Source organism: Argentina anserina, chromosome 6, assembly GCF_933775445.1.
Source record: "Argentina anserina chromosome 6, drPotAnse1.1, whole genome shotgun sequence".
Lineage (NCBI taxonomy): Eukaryota > Viridiplantae > Streptophyta > Magnoliopsida > Rosales > Rosaceae > Argentina > Argentina anserina.
In genome coordinates this window covers 31,697,371-31,717,505 of record NC_065877.1, presented here as the reverse complement: position 1 = coordinate 31,717,505, position 20,135 = coordinate 31,697,371, and the positions used below count along the sequence as shown (strand labels likewise).

The 20,135-nt window shown below is 38.5% G+C and overlaps 1 protein-coding gene and 1 long non-coding RNA gene across 2 annotated transcripts; one reads left to right on the top strand and one right to left on the bottom strand.

Moving 5' to 3' along the window:
• Nucleotides 1-1,588: 1,588 nt before the first annotated feature.
• On the bottom strand, nt 1,589-9,263 carry LOC126798584 (lysM domain receptor-like kinase 3). Its single transcript, XM_050525591.1, has 12 exons — nt 8,462-9,263; nt 7,802-7,835; nt 7,689-7,696; nt 7,425-7,583; nt 4,627-4,817; nt 4,352-4,441; nt 3,480-3,573; nt 3,250-3,401; nt 3,075-3,166; nt 2,231-2,369; nt 2,016-2,114; nt 1,589-1,933 (listed from the first exon to the last, which is right to left on the bottom strand). Exons 1-12 carry the CDS (start codon nt 9,078-9,080, stop codon nt 1,769-1,771), a joined length of 1,842 nt encoding a protein of 613 aa, XP_050381548.1. The 5' UTR covers nt 9,081-9,263; the 3' UTR covers nt 1,589-1,768.
• LOC126798602 (uncharacterized) lies at nt 4,452-5,958 on the top strand. Its single transcript, XR_007672548.1, has 3 exons — nt 4,452-4,601; nt 4,931-5,434; nt 5,600-5,958. It is a non-coding gene; the product is annotated as an uncharacterized LOC126798602 (long non-coding RNA).
• Nucleotides 9,264-20,135: the final 10,872 nt, after the last annotated feature.

The following is a 20,135-nucleotide window of genomic DNA, read 5'->3' as shown; positions in this document are numbered from 1 at the left end:
TCAAACTACATGTATCATCCAAATTAGAGTATCAGATTATGCTAGCTTAGCTAGATGTGGTTGAAGTTTTACTTGAATCACACAAAAAAGGCCCCCCTGATCTTTTCAGAACCACATTCAATCATTCGTTTGATTTTGGGGTCTGGGTACTGATGAAGACAGAAAAGGAAGGTTGCTAGGTAGCCTGGGAAGACAGGCATGGATGATGAACCAGGGAATCTTGTGGCACAAGAAACACAACACTATTCAAAGGTTGGCAATAATAGCATGCTTGAACGCGAGCCGTGCTGTTTTGGCTGCAAGCTTTGTGCAGCATATGGTCAATTACGTGTTGAAAGCTTTGCAAACTCACAGCAAACCACCCTCATGATAATTCATGTTGGACACTCCCGAGGTTTCAGATGCTTTTCAAACTCAACGCTTCTCATCATCATGATTCATGTTTTCTTGAGGCCAAAGCAGAATTACGTGCTTTTGTAAGTTGTAACTGTCATAACATTGGAAAGACGAAGCCATAACTTATGTGGATGATAGCATCTAGTGAATCCGGATTTCTCAACTACAGTAAACCCATTTATTATTTGAGCGTTAGGGTTGTTGGCCTAAGAAACATTGACCACAAATATCAAAGAGACATGTACCACCGCAAGTGGTCTAAGAAAACACTTTCTCGAAAGAAGCATTGTTAGTGTTGCTAACTGTGTGAGTCGTAATAATGAAACTGTCAAATACAAGTGAACTCGTGGTTCTTAACTACTTAGATGTGTTTTCTAATTTAGGTTTGAATCACAAAATTGTTAAACTAGTCAGACATTGTGCCGCAAAAAAGACTTGGAAACCAAAATTGTCCCTAAATCGAATACTTATATATATCTTTTGCGCAATGAGGCATGTCTAAGAGGCGTTACTTTAGAAGATATGACTCTAGATTTACAACTAGAAACATGAAGCACATATTTCGTGCAGTGTGAGGTCTTGTGTAGCAGGAGACAATGTCCTCAGGCAAAGAAAAAAAAAACGAACAAGAATTACAGTAAACAAGTAGGATATTCTACACAATCTGAGACTCAGATATGGTCTTCGATCATTTTCATTTCCCAAGATTTTACCCTCACTTTTCATAAGAGATGCGTCCACACATCGAAGAGTTACTTTGTTGTTCTGCCCAGTTCACAGTGTCTGCACCTAATTTTTGAGCTGATGCAAAGGACAAAGTATTCATGTAATCAATAAGTGAAACTTGCAGAATGACAGCCTAATGTCCAGAGGGAAAGACGGCGACAATCTTATCTATTCATTTGATTATTCATACCAAAGTGACCATCATTACAGAGCACATTTGAAAATTTACAAGGGCAACGTTAGCTTGTCTTACCCCCATGCCGGCCGTTCCCCATCGACGTTATTCTAGTTTCTGTTTCGGTTTAAAACCTTTCTTCCATCTTGGGAAGTCCTAAGCCTAGACTCCCTACTCTCCAGATCATATTATGGCTCTCATTTGAGAATACGAAGGGTGATTATATATATGACAGATCAATATAACTTAATGCTTACCTGAACAAGATGGAAACAGCACAATCTCATCATCTTATGTACCACCGGGGCGGCAGCACGAGTAACTTCAGCCTTTTCATTGATACTTTAATGATGTATGTATGTACATTTTACAAAAGACTCACAATGCTCGATTACGTGTCTGTACAATGATATCTCATATCATAATGTTCAAAGAAACTTCCTAAACACAAATAACATTTGCCATCAGATTCTACCTTCCTGACATTAGATTCACAAGAGATTGATTTTCATAGAATGATCCTACATCCCAGTCCTCAGTTGATGATGAAAGTGTCATTAGCGCAACGACAATAGATCGCATACTTGGACGCAAGTCTTTATTCTCATGCACGCACGCTTTTGCCAATTGAGCCATCTGCACAGAACCACCACCATACCTATTTCAGAACTGAAATATAAAAGTTAACATTGATGTGCTTTCTCTAAGAATATTTCACCTTGCGGACTGATTCAAGTGGATAGTTGTCTCCAAGCCTAGGGTCAACCACTTTTTGGAGGTCTTCTCTTGCATCAGGCTGATTTAGGACTTCCTCAAACTGTGGAAGTAATATATGACAGCATTAATGGAGATGTGGTTACTCAGAGGATATTGCCAGATGAAAGTTAAACTATAGAAACTATATTAGCTATAATTTAGGAGACAGAAACCAACCAAACCAACAAGGCCCCTTGATTCTGCTCCTGTAGCATTTGCTTGTACAACTGCTGCCTTGGCAGAGATTAGTTCATAGAGGACGACTCCAAACGCATATACATCTACCTTGGGAGAAACTTCACCATATTGAGCATATCTGCATGCATGCAGAGTATTAGTTAATCCATGAAAAAAGTAAAACTGTATTTTTCTTTGGCCCAGGCTTGACGCTAAGGCCTTCTGCTGAATCCTACAATCTTTAGCATAACTCACGCATGCATAGAAAGATGGGTCTCAGAGAAGAGTATCGCTGCATATAGATGGCACGCAATAGAATGAAAATTCTCTACAAATGGAAACCCAAACCATGGGCCTATGCTTCCAATAAACCCGCATTGGCGAAAAGGTTAGTTAAAAGTTATTAATACTAACTAAATAAATAAAATACCACTTTAGTGCAAAAGGGGCTCTATCAAGATAAGGTCTACAATTAAGATTGAAATTTAGATATCTATTCCAGCAATACAGCAACGATGAACTCATACACCATTTTCTTAGCAACAAGACGATAAACTCATAAATCAATATCTGCAAAAGCCAGCTAGCTAAGAACCTCTGATCGTAAAACAAGAAATTAATTTTCTCTTTGAACCAGAACTCTAGAAATTAATCTAATTGGAAATTTCTACAATGCAATGGTCCTATTGCTATCAGTTTATTAGTCAGAAATTGATGGGTAGAAACATAGAAGAAGCCACTCGAAACAAAGGAGATTTCTTATTGACTTATTGCTAAACGGGCTATATAACAGATTAATTGATGGAAAGATAAAGAAGAATAAAACAAAAGGATAGTAGCTTACTCTGGTGGCATGTACCCAAATGTCCCCACAAGATGCGTTCCCATTGAAGTACTTCCAACTTCGGTCAGTTTAGTCAATCCAAAATCTGCAACCTGCAACAGAAAAACAGGAAATTTCAGTGCAACAATAAGAATAGGTTTAAAAGGAATATAATGGCAATGCAGGCAGTAAATACCTTTGCATGGTAGTTCTTGTCTATCAATATATTGGCTGACTTTATGTCACGGTGGATATAAACAGGAACAGTATGCTCATGAATGTATTCAAGACCTCTTGCTGAATCCAGGGCAATTTGCACTCTATTAGACCATGGTATCGGGTCTCTCTCTGGATAAAGTTAAAAGATTATTAGTACCATTCTACTGCATACACCAGCTTGTATCTTCACATCATTTAGAACCTAACCTGAACCGCGCAGATGTTGGCTTAGATTGCCATTTTCAATGAACTCATAAACGAGAAAAAGGGATCCCTCGACACAATAACCAATCAAACGCACCTGTATTGAATGTCTAAGAAGATTAAAAATAAATCACACATGCAATAATTAAATGTACAGTAAACTTCATACGTAACATATATTAGTTTATTCATAAATTATTCTAAATTGGATGGCAAAAGGTATTTCTATATCCTAAAAATAAAAATGGTAAAATACAAACCACTGCATCCATATTTTCTGTAGTAAGAACCTAAATTGTCATTCTAGAAATATATTAACCTCTGATTAGAACTTCTAACCATACATGCATCCTAATAATGTCTGTTTGCATCTCAGAGCTCCAAAAGCTTTAGTTGTTAAAATGTGAGCTCACATGGGGGATTCAACTTATATTGGGATATTACAACCGCTGAGATTCTAATACATGATCACTCTTTTTAATACTATGATAGAGTATATTGGACTGCTGTAGTTATCGAAAACTTAAGCTGCATGGATGTGAGCCAACTACGCCTTATTGGCAATCATATAACTGTGTTGTTGCTCCAAAATCTTAAGTTGGGATGATAGCGCTCATTGTGTGCAATACAATCTATAAAGGGAAATTGCATGCAGAGATTATAAATTTAGGGTCTTTCATCTAGCGCAGCACTATGACAACAGATAAAGATTTTCCTTATAAAAGAATTTTAGAGGTACACTCGCAAAATCTTTCCTAGTTGATTCTGGCAATTTGAAAATGTTGAGATAGTACTTGTATTACAGTTACCAACACCAACTACTAACTATGAAAGCCTCATATATACGTCCTCCATTGGAAAGAGAAGTGCATTACCAGATTCAAATGATGTACACGTGTCAAAACATTTAATTCGGCAAGAAATTCTTTTGATGCTTGCATATCCATCTTCTTGATTGCAGCTTTCTGCAGAGAGAGAGAGAGAGAGAGAGAGAGAGAGAGAGAGAGAGTTATATGAGTAGGACTTCTACGTGAAGAAATAAACAATCAAGACTAAAACAACCAGACTTAGTAATAATGAAAGCTTGAGTTTGTTATTAGCTCTAGAAATCTCAGAGCAAGTACAGTAGAAAGTAGTAAAGGACACAAACCTCGCCTCTCAGCTCCGCATAGTAAACAGCCCCAAAACCACCTTGTCCAATTTTATTAGCCAGACTGAAGTTATCAGTAGCCCTGGAAAGTTCTTCGAAAGTGAATTCCACTGATTTGTCCACTGTAATACCTATTGGACCTCTAGCAGCGCTGTTGGATTCAGTAGATTTATCTGCAATAGTTCCCAGGGCTGGACCAGGGAACATCGATGAATCACGTCATAATTAATTTGACACCACTCTGATGGAGAGTGTAACAAATAGAAATGGTAAAATATAGTGAATGTGTTCCAATATGTTCAAGGAAGGTGGATCTTATGGAGTAATTCTATATAATAAAAAAATTGATGACAGTTCTTAAGAATAAAACACATAAAAGTTTACAGGGAGCATATAATCAGTATTTCCAAGAGAACATTTACAGAACCCAAGATAATATGAAAGGCAGATTATGTATTATAAACTTTCATATAGGTGACAGTGGGCTATTGTTAAAAGAAGTCAATATGGGTGTTAAGAGGCAATATGCCTCTACTGATGCCAAATATTGAAGTCTAGCTAAGTCAATTTGGTAGATGAAAACACCCAACAATTTCTAGTACAGAAGTTACAAGAGTGAGAGGGATCCAGAATAGAAAGGAAACCAAGCAACTTCAGAATCATACTTCGTGGCAAGGATGTTAAGCATCACAACATCTTGAATGAGTTGATGTGATCTCAGCAGATCACGTATAGGCCTAAGCTACCCGATAAGGAGGAAACATATATAACGAGAAAAACCAAGAAGGATAGAAATATGGTTGCTACTGTCACTCTTGGTTTGTGAAAGATGCAGAAAATCATCTTGATGTTCAGGGGTTTAATGTATATCATCGGAATAGGCTGATCACACCCTTTTGGGGGGTATGGAATGCGACAGGAAACGAAGGCCACGGTATTATAGGTGTAATAGAAGTCGACTATATAAACCCAGCTCATGATAAGCAGGGCTTTGAGCATACCATACTTCTTGACAGACTTAAGCAGAAGATAGCAGAAACGCAAAGGGGTACTGGTATACCAATTGTCATAAAATTGGCTATGCTCCACTACATAATAAAAAGGCTATTAATGAAGAACAGGAAGCTGCGAATAAGTCAGCTAGCCAGAGTGGACCTGTTTTAGATTCAAATACAGACAAGTCGTCTTCACACAAGAGACCAGTTTTAGATTCAAATCTAGACGAGTCCTCTTCAAGCAAGAAAACAGTTTTAGATTCAAATCTAGACAAGTCGTCTTCTCGCAAGAGACCACTTCCAGATTCAAATATAAATGCAGCACCACACAAAAGCCATAAAGTTTCTTCAGACATATCTCCCAATGGAATTGGGAATATGCAGAAGAAAAAAACAACTCTGCAAACAGCCACAAAATCAGCAACACGTCAGCCAGAGTCTACATGTGGAACCAATAGCCCGACCACCACGACATTCAAATCCAAGGGAAATGGAGTCAATGTTGGATGTTCACCTTTGAAGGGTGATTGTAGACTTGTGGAGCAACAAAGAAAGGAAAAGCAAGAGAAAGTAGCTACTGATATGCAGAATGACAGGTACAAGTCACGAAGAAACATTGAGGAAACGAATGCTATTGGAGAACTGTGTGCACAGCTCCAAAAGGTGAATGAAAAACTTAAGAAGCAAGATGAGAGTGCATGACTACAGAAAGAAGAAAATAGCTTATTGAAGAAAGAGCTTGAAATGGCAAATGCAGAAATTTCAATTCTGAAAGAAGGAAACAGCATATTGAAGAAAGAGTTTGAAACGGCAAATCCAAAAATTTCACTTCTGGTTGAGCTGTTGCAGGAAGAGCACGAAAAAGTTGCAGCACTCAACTCGAAAGGTTGTTAAGATGTAAATTAGCCAGGCATTAATTGCATAGCCTAGTTCAACCCAAATTACTGGTGTATAGCACCTGATCTTAACCCCAAATCTTACTCAGGAAGTATCAAATCGAGCTTGCAATACTATACCACTATGCCGTAACTCATGATCTTGGAAAGGCTTTGTTGAAGAACCCTAATAATATTGTGTCGGATGTTCTACGTAAGAGTGTGCGAGTGTGCACACGTGCTTTCTTCTTACTGAAGGTATTAGCACTTAATTGCCAGGATGGCAGAGAAGCCATGCGCAGTCTGCAACAGCTCTTGAAAGTTCAGGCTCATGTATCATCCGATGGGGAGCTAGTTATTGGGCACTTTATAGATGGCTGATCTAAAGAGCTAGGTCGCAACCTATATATGTCACCAATATCCACACAGATCAAATGAATAAGGCATGTACTTTTCTTATTGTTGTAAGTCCGTCTTGAATGTTGTATGATGCTTGTACTTTGTTGTTCAAGAGATGTAAAAGCCTATGAGTTCTAAGCTACAATGTAGGCTGGTCTCTTCTGTGCCACATATATCAGTGGCCCTAAAAATTACACAAAGAAAAGTCACCAACTGTTCTACAAATATGAGCTATTAATACTTAAAAGCAACGGCCTATTTCAATACACTTCAGAAACAAGAAATATGGCAAATGAGTAGATATAAAACCGATTTTTGTTTGCAGGAAGCGGGGGAAGAGAAAAAAAACCATTCTAATGAAGCTGGAAGGATAATACTGTAAAGAAAGGGTGATAGTTGGTTACTCTTAATGGTGCTTCTGCAATGAACAATCTTAAAAAAGCTACTTGATGAATTTAAGGGAATCATGAAGAACTCTATCATTCACAATATCTAGAAAACATACGAGGAGAATGACTAAGTAACTTACATCGCCCATTTTGAGAAGATTGATCTTCAGATGATGGTAAGAGTACTGTTGTGTCCACCTTCTTCTTTCGGTAAAATCCAAAATACACACAACCAGCCACCAACAGCACACCAGCAATTACTCCAACAATTATGCCAGCAATGGCTCCACCTGCCAATCCTGCTTATACAGACACACAAACTGAGCTCAAATCACTGTTGATTGCTGAGTCAACCCTTACACAATGGCATTAGACATTAGATCAACTTTTGGAGCAGGTCATACCAGCTGAACTGCAGAAGGGACAAAAGAAAAATCAATGGCAGTTTTAAAAGGCTCGGTTGGAAAGAAAGATGGATGTAAATTTAGTACAGGGAACATGAGCTAGTAGAAGATACCTTTGCTTCAAATGCACATAGCTTCCATTTAGATCTACAAAATAAAAAGAAAAGGAAACAGTAGCATCAGTGAGATACTGTAATGATATTACAGTGTTCATAAATCCCCATAATCACTTACTATCAAATCATCTCTTCAAGATACTGGATTTATTACCATGTACGCCACTTAGATAAACATATAGGACTAGCAACTCTACGTTTGCAGTAGGATTTAGCTACATTCTATAACGGAAAATGAATCGTGACAAAGAAACCAAACGAAATCAATCTACGCACAAACCTTACCTCCAACATACCGATCCCAAGATCCCCAAAAATCCACAGCCACAATTAAAGCATTACACCACCACCACAATTGAGTATAAATGACAGACCATCTAGCCTACAATCATACCACCAGTTGTTGAAACTCCCATTAGATTACTTAATCACACCCTGAATTCCATTGCCCAATTCAATTTCAATTCTCAAATCCATCCCTGTCACTCTAATGACTACATTTCTACTGCAATGATCCAATCATCTCAATGAAATGCCTCTAAGCAACAATCAAAACACTACTCAAAACATATTTCACCAAAATCTACACATTCATCACAATGCAAGCATCACAATTCCTCAAAAAACAAACACAAAACACAAGATTAAAGCTCACACCTTTGCCCGGTATATACACAAGGCCACTCCCTCTACTAAAGTTCACCCCCGGATTATAACTCTGCAGCAAACTCTCCTCCAAACCCTCGGCCTTAGCGATCGAAGCCAAGCTATCCCCATCCCTCAAAGGATACGTAATAAACAGCCCATAATCCCCAACCTTACCATCCCCACAAGAACAGTTGACCACAACTTTGAGGTTGGTATTCACATTGGGTATATTATTCGCCGGGTACTCAATATTGAACCACGCCATATCCTCCGCCGTGGTCAAGTTAGCATAGTACAAAGTCGCAACTTTTTCATACGTGTCGCCGGACACGACTGCGTAGTTGAACTCGTGTCCCAGAAACGACTCGTTGATGCAGGAACAGGTGAAGGGGACATTGACCCTTGTGCCGGATTGAACACTGTCCTTGCTGGTCACCGTCTCCGTGTTGTAACTAGCGATGATGGCGTCGGTGGTGGACATTAGTTGTCCGATGAATGTGAGATTGGTCCCCTGCCAGACATAGTAAGACCCCAAAGCGTCGCAGGTTGTTCCGCTACTGCACTCTGAGTTTGCTTTGAAACAGAGATGAAACAGAGTAAAGAAGACTAACCCAAGTTGGAGCTTCATCTGGGTCGATCAGAAAGTTGAAGTTATGATGAGTTTTGGGAGAAAGGTGAATGCTTTTTTTGGGGCTAGTTCGGGGTTTGTGGAGGTCTAGCAATAATTGGATTAGCTGGGTAAGATGTGATTAAGGAAATGATTAAAGAATTAATTGGATGGGTTTATTTTTGTCGAACATAGCGTCTGCGGCGGCCTAATCGTAACCCGCGGTTTTGAACTGAGACTCGGTCATGGTGATGGAGGGCATTTACAGCGACCACTATCCAATCAGATGGTGGATACGACATTGCGGGGATTGTCGTTTACAATACAGCAGGAGGAGGTGTCATCATCTTGTGCACATAACGACTTGAATGTTTGAATAAAAACATTATGCTAGAGCGTATGTGATTGTCAATTAACAGCCTATAACAGATTCCTGACCTTCCCTTTTTTTTTTTGAAAGCCCTAACATTCCCTATCCATGAAAAGAGTGCATATTAGACCTTTAAAAAAAAATGTGCATGTTAGAGTGTATGCTTGTCTAGGCGCCCATCTATCACTTAACTGTACGACCTAGGCGCCTACCTAGAATTCGCCTATTCGGTCTAGGTGCGCGCTTGTATATGACGTTAAGGCCTCTAAATTCCCACCTATTTAAGGAACGATGGGCATAATATGTCTTGGAGTTTGATATAAGACCACCTTAAATTGCAGTGAGTACTTCAAATCAAGTGCACAAGTCGAATCATAATACAAGAGCCACATTTGTTGTGATATGTAAGATCTTTTTTACAATGCCACATGATTAAAAGACACATTTTTGCCTCTCTTTTTTTCTAGTGTATTAAACAATTAAAGTTGGGTCAAGAAACTTGAAAGTAATTGATTATAGAAATGAGGGAAAACTGATTCAACACATACATCAGAATATTGGTATGTAGATTTAGCTCTTTTTCATTCATGTTCTTTATCTACTAGTTTCTTCTCCTAGACTGTATGATCTGATTTCACATGGAACGGACGAATTGTAGTATGGTGTCACAACCCCGAAATTTCGAGTGATAACACTCGAAATCGAAGCCATGAAAACTCCAAAACAATCTCAAATATATTGAAATCATCTTATAGTAACAACGTATCGAAACTGAGTTCATAGTACGACTCAGTTGACTTGATTAATACATAACAAGTTTATAATTCAAGTATTATAACAAATGGAAATGTAAAATCCTCTCAATCCTCACCACATAGAATAAATAAATTTCGACAATTTCAGAGAAAGCCCTCCAATTCCGTTAATCCACACATGCAGAACTATCCCCTACACCATTGAATAGGTGCACCGAGATTGTAAACACAAACCCGGTAAGTTTTGCAGTTCGTATGAGTAAAACAATAGTATAACACACATCGCATACAAAATAAAATACTGATGACATTTAAAGATAAATGTACTCGTAACACACTGGACGGCCCATCTGGTTGTCTAATAACATCTGAAAATATAGATACTCATGAATCATTGGGCAACCCATCTGTTTACCCGAATTACATTTAAAATGCGGGTACTCATAAGACCCAGGTACTCATCGGTTACCCCTCATGCAGTACGCTGACAGATAATAGGCAACTCATCTGTTACCCAATATCCCACAAAATATGGGTACCCATGAGACCTATGCAACCTATTTGTTACCCCTCATGTAGTACACCGGCAGACAGACTAGAGCTCTAACTGAATCGTAACAGACACCCGGCCAAGGCTCGGTTTGACTACTGCCAACAACGTATGAAGACCAGAAAACGTTTTAACAAGACTCAATGTTAAAACCGCGTACAATATAACAATCAACACATGTTTATTGTTCTACAACCAATCGACTCTTGCTCAATAATATAAATATAGTTGCCACAATACAAACTCATTTGGAAATAAGAACGTAACAGTATAAAATATAGCAACCCATATATATATATATATATCATATTTACCAATTTATACACATACACAACCCACTATACTTTATACATATCATAGTTCGATATTTAAAAAAAACGTAAATATGAGTCACCGCAAAGGGTATACTCGTCATAGTGAGATTTACTCACCTTATTGCCTGAGTGCAATTTTCACGACACCGAGAGCAATTCTCTCACTCGTTTTGTCAGTCACCTAATAACATGATAAAAGCGTTTAGAAACAATGCGTAAAACTTCAGGTGCCGATTTAGTACAACTGATTATTATTCAACAAATCATTGTTTTTACGTAATTACTGTTCAAAAATTATTTTTACAATTTTAATGTTCAAGAATTACTGTTATAATTTACTATTCAGAAATAACTTTTACAATTTACTGTTCAAAAATACTGTTCACGCGCCACTCTCATGCAGCCGCGCGTGGTGCTCACGCGCCACCTCAAATCTCGCGCATGGTTTGCCCACGACCACCAAAACTCACTCCTCTCCTCTCCTCTCTTGATCACTTCCACGGCCTAATGTTGTCTCTCCACCATCCCAATTCCTCCCACGCGCCGCCCTAGGCGGCGGCACGCGCACTACCTCTCCTCCATCGAATTTCATCAAACCACAATACAATCAACACAAAAAATGTAGATCAAACGATTAGAGACGTTTTCGTACCTATATCGGACCCTAGAACCGCTGGAAAGTCGCCAGAGAAGCTCGAGATGCTGACGGTGGTTGAATTCGTGGAGGACGAAGTGGCGGCACGATTTGAGCTCCAATTCACTTGTAGGAGGAACCAGAGGAGAGGATCGGCGGAGAGAGCTAGCCCCCAGCTCTCGCGTCGCCGAAGACGGAGTTGGACGGCGGAAAAATTGCAGAAGCTTCAAGTCGTCGATCGAGCTTCAATGCGGCGAGCGGCGGCGTGTCGCGTCCAAAGGTAGAAGGTGCAGACCATGCGGTGGCTTTGGGACCAGCGGTGAGGGCCACGGTGGCCGGTGGCGAGAGATCGACGGAGATGAATCTATGAGGGAGGGTCGGTTTGAGGGGAGGGAGAGAGAGCTGCGCGGGAGGGGGGGAGAGAGAGGCTGTTTCCTTTTTTGGAAATTTGGGTTCCCCAAAAACTTCCTTTTATACATTTTCCAAATTCGGAAACCAACATTCGTCGATAATAACTTTCACATACAACGTTCGATTAAGGTGTGTGATGTGTCCACGAACTCGTATCGACGACCTCTACAATTTCTGTGAATGAAGTTTTCGGAGACGAGCGACATAATAAAAGTCGACTCTCGAGTCACAGAAAACGTAATGTTTTCAATTTAAATTTCCGAAATCGGTTTCGTTTCGTTTGACATCGACGAGAAATCGAAAAATGCGATTTTATTCAATTTCTAAGTTTAATAACCTACAAAATTTATACGAATCAAACCTGAAAATTCGGGGTATTACATATGGTACTTCGGTTGCCGGTCTGAAATGTAGAAAGATCAACCAAAAAGAACCGATAGCCTAAATCCAACAATGCTGCTATTTGATCTTACTCCAATATATGGAAAATCCAACATATGTATATACACCAGCGACTTCTAGTCGATATGCATGTTAGTCAGATTGGTATCTTCGCTCCCACCGCCGAACCCTTACCTGTTAGTTGATTGACTAGATTCTAAGCAATTACAAACTTGCACTAGAATTATATAAGTTAGACTCAAACCATGCTTTTTGTCTTCAGAAACGCTCAAATTACGTTCAAAAGGTCATGACATGCAAACTCTTCAGAACACATTTGATAAGCTGATCTCTGTTAGTCTTTTATTAAACTCCAGTGATGTCCGATGTTCTTCTGTAACCTTAACTTGCTTGTCTTTTCTCTTCCTGCTATCGCTGGAATCCGAGGATGAGAACCAAGACTTAGGTTGGTTTCAAACTTTCAATTACTTATGGAACAAAGCAAAGAAAAGGCTGCCATAGAAGACATAAAATGGTTGTTTTCGACAAAATAAGATGCAATATATCTTTTCATAGCATCAACATGAAACTCGAGAAAAAAAAAACAATTGGAGATATGAAGATGGAGATGTTGTGGGAGTGGGTTGACCAAATAGATCGAGGTCTCCAGTCTCCACTACTATGGCATCCATATTGAAATGAAGGAATTAGAAAGTAATAGTTTTATATCGGAGGGGACAACTCTCTTCACTCGAGTGAGTTTGCGACTAAGGAAAGCGATGCCTTTCTGGTCTCTAGAATTTGATTTGATGCCGTCCAACTTTGTTACAGAACCATCCCACAATTAAGATTTTCCTAGTTATGTATTTGATGGCACACCACCCACACCCAGCCTCAAGGTCAATCAATAAAATTAAGACTACTTGCTTACCTTCTTACTTTATTGCACAAGTCTTCGGTCTCTTTCTCTTATTAGTCATTATAAATTTTCTTTTGCGATATGGCACTCGAGAATGGTGGAATGGATATGTCATATTTGATGAGTGCATTGGACAGTTGCATGTCGATATTCCTCCAAACAGACATATAGACCCATTGCAAGCTTTGAGGTGGAAATTTAACGTATTATTTTCGCCTCGATCATATAGTCATATTTATATATACTTGTTGCATGTAGAGGTAAACAAATAAAATAAAGAGATGAACTTCTCGATTCATTTCACCAACAATGATGGATTTTAATTTGCCGCGCAAGTTTTCTTATAACACCAATCAAATGAATTACATTCATTTGCTACGGAGTAAGGTTTCATTGTATATAATTGATCATATATATATTTCTAAATTTCTCATTGTGAATTTATAGGGTTCAGTGGTTGACCTGCCTCGTATATCGTTTCTTTTCTTTTACGCAGGCGCAACGCGCTTATTTTGAGGAAATCTCAGCTGGGACTATCTGCTTCTTCATATCGAGCTGGGGCATGTTGACATTCGAAGTAAACCATGAATAGGTTGATTAGTATACCCCAGCTATTATGATGGGGATCCGGGGAAAATTTTCGCGTGCAACGTACACGTATACATAATACACTCACACTACAGTCCCAGCCGGCGGCGAGTGGCCGCCCCTTTAGCTAGCTTACACTTACGTTAGGCTCCAATGATACTTGGGATCCAGCTGGTGCTTACACTGCAACACGTACTGGTCGAAGTAAAGGTGGTGCCAAATGTCTACACGAGGTGACTCCTAAATGAGTTGGTAAAAAGGAAATATGCAGGGAACGACGTCTTCATTGTTATTTCACCCATCGATCCAAAGTTGTTTTTCATCATATAATTAAGGATTTAAAGTGCATGGTGGGGTTTGTTGTTGGTGAGAACAATCGATCGACTTGGTGGTACAAGTAATTATGCTTAGGATCCTTAATCTTATGTGCTAAATGACATTTTGTTACTATACGTAGTAGGTTCATCATATTATGATTCAGTATCAGTTCATTTTCATGCTATCGATCTAATTGTCCATGCATCCAAGATTTATTTTAGAGTCTAAACAGATCTTTTAAGGGTAAAAGATCGGAAAGAAGTTTATTGACGACCTAAATTATAAACCGAAAATGATTATATTGATGTAAGTTCAGTACAATGAAACTCAGCTCCATCAGTTTTTTTTTTTAAATAATGAAACTCCATCAGTTGGAACGCAAAATATATATAGATATTAAACAAAAGAAAACTCTTTGACGGCAGAACCCTATGAATAATATTGGCTTGTGATCGAGGTTTGCTGTATGCAACTACAGGCCAGTAAGACTCAATGATCAATTTGATGGTGATTAAACAGAGATAACGTTCTGAGAGGAGTCAGAGGACAATGATAATGACTTATGACGTCGAGTGATTATTGCCATGTAATTAACTAAACAGTTTTTGCTGCAAAACTTCTCAGAAAGATTAGCAGCTAATGGCACATCATGCAAGTTTAAAAGGCCGATTAAGTTCATCATCAATTCATGTGACCATCAATTAGAACATCAATTGGTATATAGTTTAGAGTTTATGGTTTATGATTTAGGGTTTAAGGTTGAAGGCTGGTAATTAATTAAACTATAAGGTAGCTAGGCGTCCTGAAACTAATGAAAAATCGAATGAGTCGGTTACACAAGTTTGAAAGTGAATATCGATCTAGTGGCCGACGGCAGGGGAACTGTATACCACGGCCACCACCCAGTGATTAGTATATATTATAGCTAGTTATAGTTGTGGTTATATTTATAGGGTTAGGTTTGAAAAGGGAAAACAGGAACATAATCACCACAATGCCGTACAAATAGGAAAAGCGATTTCTTGGCATCTGTGGTCAATATAGAAATCGTAAAGCTTGCATAGAATATATATAGTTTCATTCATGACCGGTGATGATAACTCTTTAGATTTAATTGCCAATCTCTTTATTACGTGTTCATAACTATTGATCGATTTTATTGTGCATATTTCTTCAAGATTTCATCAATTCATTCTAGATTTAGGATCATTCATCATGCTTGCAATTGTCTAGGTCAAATCTCGCTTTGTTAGATTATTGACTAGCTTGAACCTGCTTCAAACCCTAAATAATGCAGAATTGCAGTTGATCTTGATTAGGAGTACATTATGGATCGTACGTATTTACACTTGAAATGATAAATTTTGTTCAATTTTACATGATCATTAAACTTTTAATAAGGAGTACACAATTAAATTAAAGGTTTATGCTTCTATTATGAAACATAAAAAGAGGGTAGTGTTACTGTGTTATAGTATACGAATATGACTGAAATAATGCATCAGACTAGATCGATGATCTCTTTGAGATAGATGCCCGCGAGCTAAGCTAGCTATCCAGTTTATCGTTTACACTAGCTAACGTGAATAAGATGGGAGCTAGACTAGGTAACATAAATTTAAAGGGTTAAACGAGACGTATACCTGAATACCATGCGACTACATAGCTTATTAAGACTAATCAAAGCAGCCGACGTAAGAGTGTAAGACCTTCTTTCTCGTATGATCGTAATGCCCCCCACTGGCATTAGAATTAACAAATGCGCATGTTTGAAGTATTAGTTAAATCAGCATAATTTGTTGACTAATCATGTCGATGTGAAATGAATACCGTAGCTAGGCATATTGGTTCTTCCTTCAAAGCCGTAACCGGCGTCTCCAACATTTCATTTAACGAAGAGGATTCTATACACCTTTCGTTTTTTCGGTGTTTGCACACCATACATTGTGCATGTGACACGTGGTTCCATGTCAACCCCGTCTCTCTCTCTCTCTCTCTCTCTTATTGTCCAGATCACACCCTCTATGTTTTTGACACAACTAAATTGTCATGATGATTATAAGCCACCCAAAAACTAAAGAACCAAACTCAAAACCACAATTATAACTAAGACCCGCAGTGACTATAAATAGCCAAAGTCAAAACCTCAAAACTAAACCTAATTCGAAAACAAAACACAAGTACGTACAACTCGGAGAGTTGATCATTTCCTGCGACATCGAGGTAGTCAGAACGTAAGGGGTTTCACGGTCATAGTATGTTGGCCGGATGCGTGAGATCTTATCCGAGCTCGTAAAACAATCCTCCTTCATACGTTAGGCTTAATACTTCCTCATTGGTAGGTAATTGTTGCCGGTATTGGGGATTCGGGTCATCGCCAACTTAAGGGCAGAGCTCATACTCCGGTGGGGTGTTCTCAATGCCGTCCTTGGAGGCAACCATTGTTGCCGGAATTGAAGAGACAGAAAATGATTAAAAAAAAGTAAAAATTGAAACGAACACACAACATTAATTAAAAATTAGGAGCCACGTGTCAAACAGAAATTCAACATTGGGCCGGTGGAATTGTGGAATTGTGGCTATGCGTAGTAGGGTATTTGGGTATATGTTGTGACCCCATCACCGTCCCCCCAACCGTCATATAACCCGACTGATCGATCACCAGTTCACCACTGGGATCACTGTACAATGGACGGTAGTGGTTTATTAATCCATTTATATAATGCATTTTGGTGCTGAAATCCATTGCCAATTTGAAAAATACACCAACCTTTATTTGTCAGACAGTCAAACCACATATACAAGGCATTTCTCCGTGTGCCTTTTTCAATATATCATTCTCATCACAAAGCCCTCACACTTTCATTTTCCTCCTCCCTCCTCTTCATCCTCATTCTCCTTCGTCTTTCTCACCAGAATATGAATCGTCTTCATGAGCTCCGCGTTCTCTTTACTCTTCTGATTCTGTTGTTTGCTCCGAGTAGTAGTCATGGCATTCGGATCACCGGCTTTCCCAGCCCGGCCGCTTCTTCATCATCAGCTAGAAGAAGAAAAAGAACACAACAGCAACAAGTTTTTCATTTCCGGCCAGCAGTTACCAGTGGTCCGTCAAAACCCAAAGAGAACTACTACGAGTCCGAGAAGCGAAAGGTTCCCACAGGATCCAACCCCTTACACAACAAGCGATGAAGATTATTCTGACGACCCATTTCAGATAACTATGTATATCTTCTTGCTAGCTAGCTAGCTATCCTCTCTTGTTTCATATATAGTTTTAAATATGCTGATCAATTCACGATATGTTAATTTTTTCTAGCTAGTTATGTCTTAGAATGAATATATAGTTGAAGAACTTCTATACTACATGATGAAGATCATCGATCAAGATATCTATCGACCTTGAATTACCCTTTAGCTCCATTACTATATCGTTTACTATATGGAGGTTTTGTTGTATATATATATATAACACATTAAGTTTTCAAGACAAATAACTCCAATTATTTTGTTGTCGGGCCAGTTCGATATATACTAATTAGCTAGCTTTGAATTATATTTATATGATTTAATTATTCCTTTTTCTGTAAGATTATATCATGCAAACTACATGTAAACGATAACAACTAGCTAGCTAATTTGTTATGCGGTACTTTGGAACTCAAATTAGATGCATGCCAAGCATTTGGTTTCTTAATTAGTTCTTTCATCTTTGAAACTCTGTGCAGCAACTAGCAAGAACCAAAGGTTCCCCTTTTATTTTAATCTTCATGGGTTTTCTGGGAACTGCACCAGAATAAAAATATAAACATTGGTAAAGCATACATGATGCTAGCATTCTTGACTGTATATATGTGATCCCCATTGGAAATTGAGCATCAAACTGTTGCTGCTGCACAAAATACAAAATCAAACAGTAGTTTTGCAGAAATAAGTCAAATAACAATACCCTTTATCTCCAAGGAGTATTAGTTAGTTCGCTTGATCGATTGGCTATGGCTAAGTTGGTTATCATATCACTGCAGACTCTAAAGGCAATGCATTTAGTGAGAGATGGCGATGCCATTAATCAACTGGGCCTCATGACCATATAGCAATTGAGTAGTGCCTGCTAGCTGCAGCTGAGCTTTATTATCAGACCCCTCCCTCCCTCAAAAATTTGAATGCAGTGTGTAAATTCCCATTACTTCCTACAACTACCAAGCAATTAAGAAACCAGATACCAAACTTACACAGATTCGGACATATTACAATATATACATGCAACTGGTCCACTTTCCATAACTCAAGTACTCAACCGCATGAAAATGCAGAGAAATATCGATATGAATTCACAGCCCTTGTCGATCCAGTTGTTGCACATTGATTTCAATTCAGTTCTCTGATATGAATGTTCCTTCTTTTTATTTCTTTCTGGGTTAAACTACTACATGAAAGCTGATGAATATCAATCTTACTGAGGTGGGTGAGGTCCACTGTGGGTGAGTGCAGGAAGTGGCCTACACCACCTCCCCACCAGTAACCAGCCTTTAGGAATGGACTTGCTACTTTACTACTGTGTAGTGTGTCTCTGTGTGAATGCGCATGTAAAATCTGCACTTGATACATTAGTTGAACGAATTATTACGCAGTTGAAAACTTGACTAACATGATTTCAAGTCAAATGGCAAAATATATGTTTATAATTGCTTTGTCCCACCCCCAAATAAGCACCAACCAATTAAGCTAGCTTGGCGCGTGAAAACGAGTGCCGCTCAGAGTGGTCTCAAGACCATTTGCCATATTGGTGCAAGTTTGTACAACAATGGTTTAATGTGGCCGAGCATAGTACAGATGATCATGCATGGGAGTGATGGGACAAATTAGTGACAAAAATATAACAGCTAGAACCCTAATTTTTGGTGAACTAGGGTTTGATTGTTCGACCGTCTGGCGGAGCGCACAACACGTGGGTGACGTCAGTCGCGTTTTAATTTTTTTATGTTAGGCGCGTGCAATGCACGCGCCAATAAAAGATAAAAAAAATTTAACGAGCCAATAAATGGTTGACACTGGCTTACCGAATGAGCCAATGGTTTAATAGATCTGGGCCTTCCATTTTGAATCAGAAAATTTCGATCAAACGGTTAAAATTAATAGGCAACGGTTATTATTTGATCAGAACGGATATAAAACTCAAAAAATAGTAAAATAATCCCAAAAATTTCAAAACTCTCCCAAAAATTTGCCTATAAATACTACTTCAATATTTGATTAACTCACACCAATTTGTGCACAACAAATTTCACATCTTCCTCCATCTCCTCTCTCATTTTGTTTAGCATTTTTTTCCAAAATAATGGGCACCCATTGGCTTCCTTCCGAAGATTTACAAATGTGCATCTCTTTTGTCCGTCATAGCATTGATGAATATGACGGTAACAAACAAAAGAGGGACAAATTGTGGGAGACAATTCATGCAAAATTGGGTGCTAGCACCGGGTTAGAAACCTCCGAATGGGCCGAGGACCCGAATCGCGCTCGCTTCTCACTACAACAAGTTCAACCTACTCTTGCAAAAATGGGGCGAATGTTTGGCGGCATCACGACAACGTATAGCGAGCGGCACTTCGCTAATGGGCGAAGTAAGTTTACATTGTTTTATCATATATTATAATTTTTTTTTTGATTATATGAATTAAATTATATAATATATATCTAATTTGTTTAAATATGTAGCGTTGTTTACATTATTTATTTTAATATATCTAATTTTTTTTACATTATTTGTTTTATCTAATTTGTTTAAATATGTAGCATTGTTTACATCATCTGTTTTAATATATCTAATATTTTTACA